Source organism: Coregonus lavaretus (genome assembly GCF_964263955.1).
Source record: "Coregonus lavaretus genome assembly, chromosome: 4".
Lineage (NCBI taxonomy): Eukaryota > Metazoa > Chordata > Actinopteri > Salmoniformes > Salmonidae > Coregonus > Coregonus lavaretus.
The window spans coordinates 18,159,225-18,174,413 of NC_139991.1; the positions used below are offsets into that span (position 1 = coordinate 18,159,225).

The 15,189-nt window shown below is 43.2% G+C and overlaps 1 protein-coding gene across 1 annotated transcript in view; it reads right to left on the reverse strand.

Moving 5' to 3' along the window:
- Positions 1 to 15,189, reverse strand: part of LOC311128147 (muscarinic acetylcholine receptor M4-like) — a gene marked incomplete at both ends in the record, with an annotated part of 142,771 nt that overhangs the window by 99,054 nt on the left and 28,528 nt on the right. The window contains one exon of the mRNA XM_084160130.1: positions 11,919 to 12,029. Coding sequence (XP_084016256.1) covers positions 11,919 to 12,029 — 111 coding nt within the window. The remainder of the gene's footprint in view (positions 1 to 11,918; positions 12,030 to 15,189) is intronic.

Below are 15,189 nucleotides of genomic sequence, written 5' to 3' on the forward strand. Positions count from 1 at the left end.
CCAGGAATTGTGTACAGAACCTTGTGTCATGGGGCCGTGCTTTATCATGCTGAAACATGAGGTGATGGCGGTGGATGAATGGCACGACAATGGGCCTCTGGATCTCGTCACGGTATCTCTGTGCATTCAAATTGCCATCGATAAAATGCAATTGTGTTTGTTGTCCGTAGCTTATGCCTGCCCATACCATAACCCCACCACCACGGGGCACTTTGTTCAGAACGTTAACATCAGCAAACCGCTCGACCACACGACAGCATACATGTGGTCTGCGGTTGTGAGGCCGGTGGGATGTACTGTCAAATTCTCTAAAACGACGTTGGAGGCTGCTTATGGTAGAGAAATTAACATTAAATTATCTGGCAACAGCTCTGGTGGACATTCCTGCAGTCAACATGCCAATTACACACTCCCTCAAAACTTGAGACATCTGTGGCATTGTGTTGTGTGACAAAACTGCACACTTTAGAGCAGCCTTTTATTGCCCCAGCACAAGGTGCACCTGTGTAATGATCATGCTGTTTAATCAGCTTCTTGATATACCACACCTGTCATTTGATTGTAGTTAGGTATTATAGGTAGGCATCGTGGGCTGTATATTACTAGGTATTATAGGTAGGCATCGTGGGCTGTTGTATGTAGTTATTGTAGGTTACTTTTGTATTCGGCGGTGCCGGGTGTAGCACGAAGCTAGCTAGCTAACTCACCTCCTGAACTAGCTGGCGAGTAGCTATTAGCAACGGTAGCAACTAAATACAATATCCTTTTAGCCAGCTACATTCGTTCGCAGCGACGCCGTTTTTCAAACAAAGTCAACACAGCAGCCATTGCTAGCTAGCCAACACTACCAGCTAGCTGTACTGTAGTAGCTAAATACAATATCTTTGTGCTAGCTAGCCAACGTTTAATTATTGCTGCGTTATGTAAGAACTAGACACGGACACGAATTATCTGTTTAGTGTGTTAACACACTATTGGTAGTTTGTTGTAACCAAGTATTGGTGCTAAACTGTGTGTTATTGGATGCTAGCATGCTAGTTAGCTATGGCGTCATAGTTAGCTAGCTGAATAAAGTAAGTTGAGTCTATTCCTTGAAACATTGAACCGCTGTAGTTTACAACAATTCTAATTTCTAAAGTGGAAGTTGGGAGAGTTTTATTCGGGTGGCTCAGTGAAACAATTATAGTTTCTGAGGTGGAAGTTGGGAGAGTTATATTTTTTTGGTGAGGGAGGCCCTGCTCTCTCCTTTCCCAGATGTTTAGTTCATTTCATTCCGATCTCCTCTGCATTATTGTAGCCATCTGCTACAGCCTGTCAACTATGCCTCTGCCTATCCCTGTTCTCTCCTCTCCGCACAGGCTACACAAACGCCTCACACCGCGTGGCTGCTGCCTCTCTAACCTGGTGGTCCCTGCACGCACCACACACCTGGAGTTCCAGGTCTCAGGCAGCCTCTGGAACTGCCGTTCTGCTGCCAACAAGGCTGACTTCATCCCAGCCTATGCTACCCTCCAGTCCCTCGATTTCCTGGCGCTGACGGAAACATGGATTACCACTGAAAACACTGCTACTCCTACTGCTCTCTCCTCGTCTGACCATGTGTTCTCGCATACCCCGAGAGCATCTGGTCAGAGGGGTGGTGGCACAGGAATCCTCATCTCTCCCAAGTGGTCATTCTCAATTTTTCCCCTAACCCATCTGTCTATCTCCTCATTTGAATTCCACGCTGTCACAGTCACTAGCCCATTTAAGCTTAATATCCTTGTCATCTATCGCCCTCCAGGTTCCCTTGGAGAGTTCATCAATGAGCTTGACGCCTTGATAAGTTCCTTTCCTGAGGATGGCTCACCCTTCACAGTTTTGGGGGATTTCAACCTCCCTACGTCTACATTTGACTAATTTCTCTCTGCCTCCTTCTTTCCACTCCTCTCCTCTTTTGACCTCACCCTCTCACCGTCCCCCCCTACTCACAAGGCAGGCAATACGCTTGACTTCATCTTTACTAGATGTTGCTCTTCTACTAATCTTACTGCAACTCCCCTCCATGTCTCCGACCACTACTTTGTATCCTTTTCTCTCTCGCTCTCCTCCAACACTACTCACTCTGCCCCTACACAGATGGTAACGCGCCGCCGCAACCTTCGCTCTCTCTCTCCCACTACTCTCTCCTCAGTCCCTACACCCAAACGAGGGCATTGCGTTCATCCACCTCTGGCCTGCTGGCTCCCCTTCCTCTGCGGAAGCATAGTTCCCGCTCAGCCCAGTCAAAACTGTTCGCTGCTCTGGCACCCCAATGGTGGAACAAGCTCCCTCACGATGCCAGGACAGCGGAGTCACTCACCACCTTCCGGAGACATTTGAAACCCCACCTCTTTAAGGAATACCTGGGATAGGATAAAGTAATCCTTCTACCCCCCCCCAAAAAAAAATAATAAAAAAAATTGTAAAGTGGTTATCCCACTGGCTATAGGGTGAATGCACCAATTTGTAAGTCGCTCTGGATAAGAGCGTCTGCTAAATGACGTAAATGTAAGGTGGATGGATTATCTTGGCAAAGGAAAATGCTCACTAAAAGGGATGTAAACAAATTTGTGCACAACATTTGAGCGTAATAAGCTTTTTGTGCGTATGGACCATTTCTGGGATCTCTTATTTCAGCTCATGAAACATGGGACCAACACTTTACATGTTGCGTTTATATTTTTGTTCAGTGTAGTGAATCCTAACCCTAAACCTTTAACTAACCTTAACCTAATTTTCCTAACTTGCTAGGTTAATTCTCCAAATCTGCTGTGTAAATTGTCCTAACCTGCTACGAAAAGTCAAATCTGACATTAATTTGACAAAAGCTGGATCCCTTCAAGCCATGACAGGCTGGCTGTGTTCGTAGACAGCCATTTTTTGTTCTTTTTTAAGCCTGGATTGTATTTGAGAGGCCTAGATTGTATTTGAAAAGAGCTGTGTTTCGTTATTTATTAATTAAAATGTTCATACAAATAGCCTATAGGCCAGGTCGTTCGCAAATTATACTATACAAGATTTGCAGCAGGGATGTTTTGCTTTTCAATAAAAACCTGTCATGTTGGTATAGGAACATCGTTCTACTTTATTACAACTTTAAAGGCTAATTTCTATTCTGTTAAGATGAATTACAATAATCGAAATGTGATTTTGAGCACCGTGGGTGGACGCCCTAATGTGATTTTGAGCACCGTGGGTGGACGCCCTAATGTGATTTTGAGCACCGTGGGTGGACGCCCTAATGCGTTACGCACCCAATGCATATGGATGTCCGGTAAATTAAAAAATCTTGCCGTCACGTTGTCCAGCGCCAAACGGAAACCCTGATGTGCATGCCTAACCATCGCACACTAATGACCCCTTCTGCTGCAGATGTACTAGTGGGCTAGTCAAAACAGCAGAGTCCGCCAAGAAAGTGGGATTCATAATAAGACGTCACCATAAATTAGGAAGACCTAGGTGAGCCTATAAATTGTTCAATCACTAATAATATAGAGAACCAATAGTCTACCTAAGCACTTTTTTAAAACCAACCTATTGTCGGCTCTAGAAGATAAAGATTCAGGATAGGGACTCAATTATGCAGCAACGCACACACTGATGTTCAACTTAACTCTAATATCAAGGAATTCAAATTTCAACATCCCACACTGTTAGAAATTGCACAACTTTTTCTTTGCAATATGTCTCGCTAAATATGTGCATTAGCATATCAGCCAGTCTGCATTTGGCATGAACTTCTAGATCAAGATGGGGTCTAGATAATTTGCATTGACTGCGATTGTATTTCAGACCCTCTGCTTTTAATCATTGCTGAGAAGCTCCACACACACACACACACACACACACACACACACACACACACACACACACACCGGTTAACGCATCTCTTCCTCTTTCCCAAACAGCTGTTACAGTTCATTGTTAAAGGCACCACCCACATCAATTATATATGAGCAGCATTTCGGAGTGGGCCCATAGCCCAGTCTGTCTGTGGAGCTTAGTGGAGAGCTACACACACCACACTGAGTTCACAACTTCTGCTCACAGAGAAGAGGAACATCTGCTGTGTTTGCATTCTGAAATGAAGTTCTTATCAGGAGGCAAAGTTATCATTATTGCTGCATAGGTCAGATGAATTCAAAATTGTTTTAATTTTACACGTTTTAACTATTGACTTCAGTTCAGGGCATCCCTGCTCGAGTTCTATAACACATCAGTATTAAAAATAACTTTTCAGATCAGATGTCAATACCATAGTGCCCTATACGCTCATTACATGGCTCACGGCCCTGGGTCTGAACTCCTCCCTATGCAACTGGGTCTGAACTCCTCCCTATGCAACTGGGTCCTGGACTTCCTGACGGGCCGCCCCCAGGTGGTGAAGGTAGGCAACATTACCTCCTCGACACTGATTCTCAACACGGGGGCCCCACAAGGGTGAATCCTCAGTCCCATCCTGTACTCCCTGTATACCCACCACTGCGTGGCCTCACACAGTTCCAACTCCATCATCAAGTTCGCTGACAACACAACAGTAGTAGGCCTGATTACCAACAACGACGAGACCGCCTCCAGGGAGGAGGTAGGCACTCTGACAACGTGGTGGCAGGTAAACAACCTCTCCCTCAACGCCAGCAAAACAAAGGAGCTGACTGTGGACTTCAGGAGGACCCAGGCTGGACACGCCCCCACCCTCATCAATGGGGCTGCCATGGAGACGGTCAACAACTTCAACATTTCTCGGCGTACACATCTCAGAGAAGCTGAAATGGTCTAACCAAACGGACATCGTAGTAAAGGCACGACAGTGACTCTTCAACCTCAGGATATTGAAGAAATTTGGCCTGTCCCAAACGGCACTCCCAGTGCTCTACAGGAGCACCATCGTGAGTATACTGTCGGGCTGCATCACAGCCTGGTTCGGCAACTCCACCGCCGCGGACCGCAAGGCTCTTCAGAGGGTGATACGTGCAGCCGAAAGCACCATTGGGTGCACACTGCCTGCCCTACAGGAAACCTACAACACCAGGTGTCACAGGAAGGCCAAGAAAATCATCAGGGACCCCAGCCACGACCTTTTCTCCCCGCTTCAATCACTCCGACGCAGGCAGTACAGGAGCATCATGGCAAAAACTGAAAGACTGGCCAATAGTTTCTACCCTCAGACCATCAGGCTGCAGAAGACAGCACTAGCCAGCTACCTGCTCCCCCCTCACCCCTGCTACTCCCCCTATAGACATCCTCCCCAATCCCCCTATGGACATCCAAGTATTCAGACACCTTGACTTTTTCCACATGTTGTTACGTTACAGCCTTATACACTGCTCAAAAAAATTAAGGGAACACTAAAATAACATCCTAGATCTGAATAAGTGAAATAATCTTATTAAATACTTTTTTCTTTACATAGTTGAATGTGCTGACAACAAAATCACACAAAAATTATCAATGGAAATCAAATGTATCAACCCATGGAGGTCTGGATTTGGAGTCACCCTCAAAATTAAAGTGGAAAACCACACTTTAATTTGATGTAATGTCCTTAAAACAAGTCATAATGAGGCTCAGTAGTGTGTGTGGCCTCCACGTGCCTGTATGACCTCCCTACAACGCCTGGGCATGCTCCTGATGAGGTGGCGGATGGTCTCCTGAGGGATCTCCTCCCAGACCTGGACTAAAGCATCCGCCAACTCCTGGACAGTCTGTGGTGCAACGTGGCGTTGGTGGAAGGAGCGAGACATGATGTCCCAGATGTGCTCAATTGGATTCAGGTCTGGGGAACGGGCAGGCCAGTCCATAGCATCAATGCCTTCCTCTTGCAGGAACTGCTGACACACTCCAGCCACATGAGGTCTAGCATTGTCTTGCATTAGGAGGAACCCAGGGCCAACCGCACCAGCATATGGTCTCACAAGGGGTCTGAGGATCTCATCTCGGTACCTAATGGCAGTCAGGCTACCTCTGGCGAGCACATGGAGGGCTGTGCGGCCCCCCAAAGAAATGCCACCCCACACCATGACTGACCCACCGCCAAACCGGTCATGCTGGAGGATGTTGCAGGCAGCAGAACGTTCTCCACAGCGTCTCCAGACTCTGTCACGTCTGTCACATGTGCTCAGTGTGAACCTGCTTTCATCTGTGAAGAGCACAGGGCGCCAGTGACGAATTTGCCAATCTTGGTGTTCTCTGGCAAATGCCAAACGTCCTGCACGGTGTTGGGCTGTAAGCACAACCCCCACCTGTGGACGTCGGGCCCTCATACCACCCTCATGGAGTCTGTTTCTGACCGTTTGAGCAGACACATGCACATTTGTGGCCTGCTGGAGGTCATTTTGCAGGGCTCTGGCAGTGCTCCTCCTGCTCCTCCTTGCACAAAGGCGGAGGTAGCAGTTCTGCTGCTGGGTTGTTGCCCTCCTACGGCCTCCTCCACGTCTCCTGATGTACTGGCCTGTCTCCTAGTAGCGCCTCCATGCTCTGGACACTACGCTGACAGACAGAGCAAACCTTCTTGCCACAGCTCGCAATGATGTGCCATCCTGGATGAGCTGCACTACCTGAGCCACTTGTGTGGGTTGTAGACTCCGTCTCATGCTACCACTAGAGTGAAAGCACCACCAGCATTCAAAAGTGACCAAAACATCAGCCAGGAAGCATAGGAACTGAGAAGTGGTCTGTGATCACCACCTGCAAAACCAGTCCTTTATTGGGGGTGTCTTGCTAATTGCCTATAATTTCCACCTGTTGTCTATTCCATTTGCACAACAGCATGTGAAATGTATTGTCAATCAGTGTTGCTTCCTAAGTGGACAGTTTGATTTCACAGAAAAAAAATTCCCCTCATCAATCTACACACAATACCCCATAATGACAAAGCAAAAACAGGTTATTAGAAATCTTAGCAAATTTAAAATAAAATAAAAAATACCTTATTTACATAAGTATTCAGACCTTTCGCTATGAGACTCTAAATTGAGCTCAGGTGATATGTTTAAATAAAAAATACATTTGCAAATAATTCTAGACCTGTTTTTGCTTTGTCATTATGGGGTAGTGTGTGTAGATTGAGGGGGAAAAAACAATTTAATTAATTTTAGAATAGCGCTGTAACGTAACAAAATGTGAAAAAAGTCAAGGGGTCAGAATACTTTCCAAATGCACTGTACATATTAACAACTGCAACAGTGATGAATGTCATTGGGGTGGGGAAGAGTTTATTATTATTATAAGAGTAAAAGTTCATTGGGGGGTGGTGAGGGGGGAAATGTCCACAGGGGGAGCAGCAGGTAAGTTAACTGACCATTTGGGGGATGTCCATAGGGGGAGTGGGGAGGATGTGCATAGGGGGAGTAGCAGGGGAGGAGAAGGTAGTTTTCTAAAATTGAATAAATTGTTTTTTCCCCCCTCAATCTACACACAACACCCCATAATGACAAAGCAAAAACTGGTTTAGAATTTTTTGCAAATGTATTTAAATAACTGAAATATCACATTTTCATAAGTATTCAGACCCTTTACTCAGTACTTTGTTGAAGCACCTTTGGCAGCGATTACAGCCTCAAGTCTTCTTGGGCATGACACTACAAGCTTGGCACACCTCTATTTCAGGAGTTTCTCCCATTCTTCTCTGCAGATCCTATCAAGCTCTGTCAGGTGGGATGGGGAGTGTCGCTGCACAGCTATTTTCAGGTCTCTCCAGAGACCCGAAGCCACTGCTGCGTTGTCTTGGCTGTGTGCATATGGTGGTTGTCCTGTTGGAAGGTGAACCTTCGCCCCAGTCGGAGGTCCTGCGTGCTCCGGAGCAGGTTTTCATCCAGGATCTCTCTGTACTTTGCTCCGTTCATCTTTCCCTCGATCCTGACTAGTCTCCCAGCCCCTGCCGCTGAAAAACATCCCCACAGCATGATGCTGCCAACACCATGATTCACTGTAGGGATGATGCCAGGTTTCCTCCAGACGTGACACTTGGCATTCAGGCCAAAGAGTTCAATCTTGGTTTCATCAGAGCAGAGAATCTTGTTTCTCATGGTCTGAGAGTCCTTTAGGTGCCTTTTGGCTGTCATGTGCCTTTTACTGAGGAGTGGCTTCCGTCTGGCCACCCTACCATAAAGGCCTGATTGGTGGAGTGCTGCAGAGATGGTTGTCCTTTTGGAAGGTTCTCCCATATCCACAGAGGAACTCTGGAGCTCTGTCAGAGTGCCCATCTGGTTCTTGGTCACCTCCCTGACCAAGGCCCTCCCCCCTGATTGCTCAGTTTGGTCGGGCAGCCAGCTCTAGGAAGAGTCTTGGTGGTTCCAAACTAATTCCATTTAAGAGTAATGGAGGCCACTGTGTTCTTGGGGACCTTCAATGTTGCAGAATTTTTTTGGTACCCTTCCCCAGATCTGTTACTCGACACAATCCTGTCGTCTCGGAGCTCTATGGACAATTCCTTCGACCTCATAGCTTGGTTTTTCCTCTGACATGCACTGTCAACTGTGGGACCTTATATAGACAGGTGTGTGCTTTTCCAAATAATGTCCAATCAATGGCATTTACCACAGGTGGACTCCAGTCAAGTTGTAGAAACATCTCAAGGATGATCAATGGAAACAGGATGCACCTGAGCTCAATTTAGAGTCTCATAGTAAAAGGTCTGAATACTTATGTAAATAAGGTATTTCAGTTTTTTATTACATTTGCTAAGATTTCTAATAACCTGTTTTTGCTTTGTCATTATGGGGTATTGTGTGTAGATTGATGAGGGAAAAATAAATGTAATCCATTTTAGATTAAGGCTGTAACATAACAAAATGTGGAAAAAGTCAAGGGGTCTGAATACTTTCCAAATGCTATTATAGTACTATTTTCTATTTATATTATTGTTGTTTTTTATTACTATTTTCATTATTTTATTTCACTTAGTCCTGCATGCTGGAGCTCGGATCCTAAGATTTTCACTGTACCCTGCAATCACTCCTGCAACCCTGTACATGTGACTACTAAACACTGATGAATCATCCATATAAAGATTCAATAACAGGCTTTGCAGGCTCAAAATACTAACAAAAACACCAGATATTGATTAACTAGCATAGAAACCAAAACTGTTTACTTCGTCAATTCAAATCATTGGTAAATGGAGACAAGAGTTGCGAGCCATCCGATATCGCCATACAAACCCACACAGTGGAGCTAAAATCACGTTGCTGGGAGTGGGTGAGTCACCTCACCAACCTGAGGTACATTGTTGGGCAGGGTTCCCCAACAATTTTTTTTTTTTTTATTGTTGGACATTTTTAAAAAAACGGTAAAAACACCAGAAAATCAGCTCCAAGTGATTTTAATTTAGGAAATCTGTTCCAAAGTATTCCCACACATAATAGAGATACAGTGCCTTCAGAAAGTATTCACACCCCTTTACTTTTTCCACATTTTGTTGTGTTACAGCCTGAATTCTAAATGTATTAAATTTAGATGTTGTCACTGGCCTTCACACAATACCCCATAATATCAAAGTGGAATTTTTTTTCTTCAAAATTTTTAAAATGAAAAGCTGAAATGTCTTGAGTCAATAAGTATTTGCAAGGACTCTGTGTGCAATAATAGTGTTTAACATTATTTTTGAATGACTACCTCATCTCTGTACCCCACAAATACAATTATCTGTAAGGCCCCCTAGTCGAGCAGTGCATTTCAAACACAGATTCAACCACAAAGACAAGGGAGCTTTTCCAATGCCTCGCAAAGAAGGGAACCTATTGGTAGATGGGTAAAAAAAAAAAATTGTTGTTTACACTTTGGATGGTCTATCAATACACCCAGTCACTACAAAGATACAGGTGTCCTTCCTAACTCAGTTGCCAGAGAGGAAGGAAACCATGAGGCCAATGGTGACTTTAAAACAGTTACAGAGTTTAATGGCTGTGATAGGAGAAAACTGAGGATGGATCAACAACATTGTAGTTACTCCACAATACTAACCTAATTGACCGAGTGAAAAGAAGGAAGCCTGTGCTAAATAAAAATATTCCAAAACATGCATCCTGTTTGCAACAAGGCACTAAAGTAATACCGTAAAAAATGTGGCAAAGCAATTCACTTTTTGTGAATTTGTGAAGTGTTATGTTTGGGGCAAATCCAACACAACACATTACTAAGTACCACTCTCCATAATTTCAATCATAGCATCATGTTATGGGTATGCTTGTCATCGTTAAGGACTGGGGAGTTTTTCAGGATAAAAAAATTAATGGAACGGAGCTAAGCACAGGCAAAATCCTAAAGGAAAACCTGGTTCAGTCTGCCTTCCACCAGACACTGGGAAATGAATTCACCTTTCAGCAGGACAATAACCTAAAACACAAGGCCAAATCTACACTGGAGTTGCTTACCAAGAAGACAGTGAATGTTCCTGAGTGGCCTAGTTACTGTTTTGACTTAAAATCTACTTGAAAATCTATGGCAAGACCTGAAAATGGTTGTCTAGCAAAGATCAATAACCAATTTGACAGAGCTTGAAACATTTTGAAAATAATACATGGGCAAATGTTGCACAATCCAGGTGTGGAAAGCTCTTAGAGACTTAACCAGAAAAACTCACAGCTGTAATCGCTGTCAAAGTTGCTTCTACAAAGTATTGTCTCAGTGGTGTGAATACTTATGTAAATTTGATATTTCTGTATTGCATTTCCAAAACATTTGCAAATGTTTCACTTTGTCATTATGGGGTATTGTCTGTAGATGGATGATAAAAATATATATTTAATACATTTTTAATTCAGGCTGTAACACAACAAAACTGGGAATAAGTGAAGGCGTATGAATACTTTCTGAAGCCACTGTATATGTGACTGTAAGCAAGGTTTAAAATTATTATTATTTAGTCAAATATTATATCTGTTTGGGCTTCTTGCGGTCAATTTGCAGTCTACAAATAATTTCTAATTATGTTCCGGCCCCATGACTATCCGCTCAAGAAAATAATCATCCCACGGCTGAATTTAGTTGATGATCCCTGGTCTAGGGAATACTATAGGCTTCTGCTTCCTATATTATGGGATGAGCTTCTTGTTTCTAGGATTCTTATTTGATTACCCCCACATTAACAATATTTTAACATTGCCCAAGTTTGGACAATTAGCATGGGGACCCAAGACTCAAAAGTTACTGACCTTCGGGTACGTACAGAGGTGAATTAAAAGTGAAATCCCCTATAAAAGCCATGGCGTAGTTTGAGGATAATGTCCTTCCCCAATGTCTATTGTAGGTAATGGGAATAATGATGCATTGAACCACTAGGAGTACACTACAGTAACTGCAGCTGGCCCCTACAAAAACAAGTACTTAAAATAGACACTGTTACATAACATCTTACAACCTTTAAAAAGAACAGTTCGTCAACAAAACCCTCAAAACACAGTATGTTTAAAGAAAACTAAACCCAGAAAAAGTGCTTGGTTGGGCACTGAATGCATTAGAGCAGAATAACTCAGTGTGTTTTATATTTAGAGGTGGTGCTCTAAGCAGCAGGGCTTTGCTCTCTGTCCTGTGACCTGACATCGGGAATAACCAGACCAGGACACTATGTGAGCCTGATGATAAACAGAGCCACTGAATCTCCCATACCCTTAGGCACGGGACAAAAGTAGAATGCACTCAGCATGGTCCTGCAGGGAGAGTACTGTGAAATGAACCGGACCAATTAAGACCAGCGGCGGGCAAGACAGAGAGAGAGAAGGCATTATAGAATAGCAGTCAGTGCTGGGCTTGGATCTTAAACAATTCCCACATTAGAGGAATGAAAGATGGAGAGAAAGGTAGGACAGATCTTTATGAGTAGTCCTACGTTTATTGTTCCAAGCCAACAAATCACCATACCAACCAATTCACAACTTCAACAATGTTGGTCCACTCACAGTTGCTGATTTCAGGTAGGTGGAACTTGGTGAAGTCCCACCACTGGAGGCGGTAGGTGGTGTTGGCGATGTTACTGGCCACAGCTGACTGACCGTCGCCAATAACCGCACCTAGGAGAAGAAAACAGAGAATGTCATGTAGCTTTATCTCACTGAGCAAAAACTAAAACTAAAAAAACTGCACGAGTCACTTCATTCCTATAATATCTATATAGGTCATGGAAAAAAGTGTTTTCTATTTTACAGTTTTGTAATTCAGTCAAGCCTTTGTTGAGCGGTCATCCAACATGAGGGAAAACAGCAGCGGTCCAGTCCCAGGTTGCCCAGTCATTATTCTCAGTAAACAACATACTGTCAACCAGAAGACTACATGCTTTAAAAAAAAGTCAATTATGTTGACGCTCGCTCATGATCAAACCACCAGTTTTGATTTCCTGGATTGTTATGTTAATAGGATGTACATTAACGTGGCTGATAATGGAATCCTGACCAGGTGCACTTATGTCAGTGTAGGACTAATGGCAAATCAAAAAGGTACTGGTAAAAAACTATAGTACACTAAAACCCTTTAATAGCCATCCAAAGTGGGTACTGGCGTCTGTATGCCGTTATACCAAATAGGGCCATCTAGTACACATATTATTCATAAGAATGTCTAAACCTAAGAGGCAAAGAACTGCTCTAAAAGTCTGTAAAATGTATGAAAATGAATGCATTAATAATACTGCAATATCATCAACTGCAAGGTCCTAATGAATAATGAGGTATAGGCCTAAATCATAAATACAAATGAATTTACTGGTTCTGATTTGATGTCAGAACAAACTTCCATCAGTCAGTACATAGTAAATGTCTGTAGTAACTGCCCCAGAGGCAGCAACATCAATAGTAACTGCCCTTCTACTACAGTAAACGCCCCAAGTCATCACACACACTTATGACACATTTTCTATCTGTGACAGTATGTGTCCATGTCACTCCCCAAGTCGGAGTCTAGGACACTTACAAACAGCAACTGTCTGTAACTGCAATCATTTTCACAGTTAATTTGAAATGGAGATAAAGGCCTCAGGCTTGTGAGACAAAAATAAGTTGTTGTACTGACTTGACTGCAAAATAAACTATGATAAAGACAAGAGACAATGGCTGTTTATACTGAGTGTTTTATCTACTTTCAAGGTGTTTAAAATGCAAAATAGATTAAAAACCGATCGAGTTTGCCATAATTAGCTACGCTTACATGACACAATTTTATCAAAATATTACAGAAACTGCAGTGTGAGGGATTAAGTGCTTAATGTTTTTATCTGCTGCACCATGGTAATGGCTAAACATCTTTCAAGGCTGCACTTTTCCTTCTTACAGGAATACATCAAGTTTGCTGAGCAACTGCTACATTTTCGGGAAAGTTAACAATAATAACCCTCTTTGTAATGTGGCAAATTTAGATTGGTTAGCTTAAATGTTAACATTTTGTACATACACACAGTTGCAATTTGCCTCTATGGTATGTGGTCAACAATTTACATTTACATTTTAGTAATTTAGCAGACGCTCTTATCCAGAGCGACTTACAGTTAAGTGAGTGCATACATTTTCATACTGGCCCCCCGTGGGAAACGAACCCACAACCCTTGCGTTGCAAGCGCCATGCTCTACCAACTGAGCTACCAACAATGCAACCATACAGAACTATGATGGACTTCACATATGGTACGCTGTCTGCTCTCTGCTCTTAGTTAAGTAATTAAGAGAACATTATTCATGACTTCAGTTCCTTTTTTTTTTGTGAGCAAATTACATGTAGAGGGACACTTGAAGAGTGTTGCATTCATTTCTGACAGACCAATCATGACGCGTCAGCTGCATATGTAGACAAACCATCAGCAATGAAAATAAATGACTTTTAAATGAAAAACCTACCCATTTAAAGGGCCCAATGCAAATGACATTTGATTATGTATAATCTGGGAAGTTATCTGCCCTTATGCCCTATTCACCCCATTTAGTTTTGTATAAAAATCAAATTAGCCATCGTCTCACAGTATTTCCATTCATCACTGTCTGCAATGCCCAAAAACCTCATGGCAGAATGATCTTATCTACGACGGATGATTGCTAGATTGAGGAAAATAAATAGAGTGAATTACCTATTCTCTGAGGAAGAGGGGAGCTATAACTAAAGATACCATCTGTAGTGCGCTGACTGAAACAGAGTGGAAGGGCTGTAGATCTTTAAAGAGTGGATTTCACATGTACTAGGCCTATACACCAGAAATACAAAGTGCATGATCGACCACCCCTTACATGTTTTATGAGAAATGTAACATTTGAAAGCAGACAGCGCTCAATAAGCTAAACATTTCTAATAATTTCAGGGTTTAGAAATTCTTTGGAAAATCACGCTTCTCAGAATCAGTATGCTGGAGGTGGTACAGGGTATGGGGACAATGGACAAAAAAGGGAGTGGGCAAACAAGGGATGGAGAGAGCATAAGTGGTAGTACTTGAAGCATATTACTCATAGGCTGCATTTTATTTCCCCCTGGTCTCTCAGTTCAGATTTAAAACCAGACACATTTTCACAGCTCACCCTTATATAGGTAGAGAAGGGGTCAGGGGATCACAGCTAAGTGGAGTCACTGGTCCTAAGCCCATGGCCATGCAGACTACACCACTGTCACCATGGATGAGAGAGGACCCTCATTCTCTCACATGGGAGCTCTGCTCATAATAGTACCACATGGTGGGTTTGGAGATTACAACTCACAGACTTACTGCGCTCAAACATAAAATGAGAGGACTGATATAACACCACAAGGAGAAGACCCATGTTACAGTCACAAATGCAAATGCAGCCACTGGCCTTACATGAGTATCTGCAAATTCAGAGAAAAACTAGTACATGAATGCATATTTGAAAACACACAAATTCTTTATTCCGCACTATTAGCAGAGTAAGATCAGACTAGTCCGAATAAGGACAGTCATTTTCCAACATCACTTAAGAATTGCTCTGCTGGGGTTGGTTGCACTTTAAAAGGGAGAGGGAGGCACAAGTCTCAGAGAAAGACCCTTGTTGCTTTTCCCCCACAGCCATTTTTATACCAGTTGTGGTCTGATTGGCTGCTACTGCTGGTATTTGGTTCACATAGGGAGGTCTGAAACGTCTGAATAATGGCCCCTTCCTGGCCACTCATATCCCCACATGGGTTGACCTCCCATAAACCAGATAACCTCTACTGCACATCTTGTTCTGTATATGAAAATGA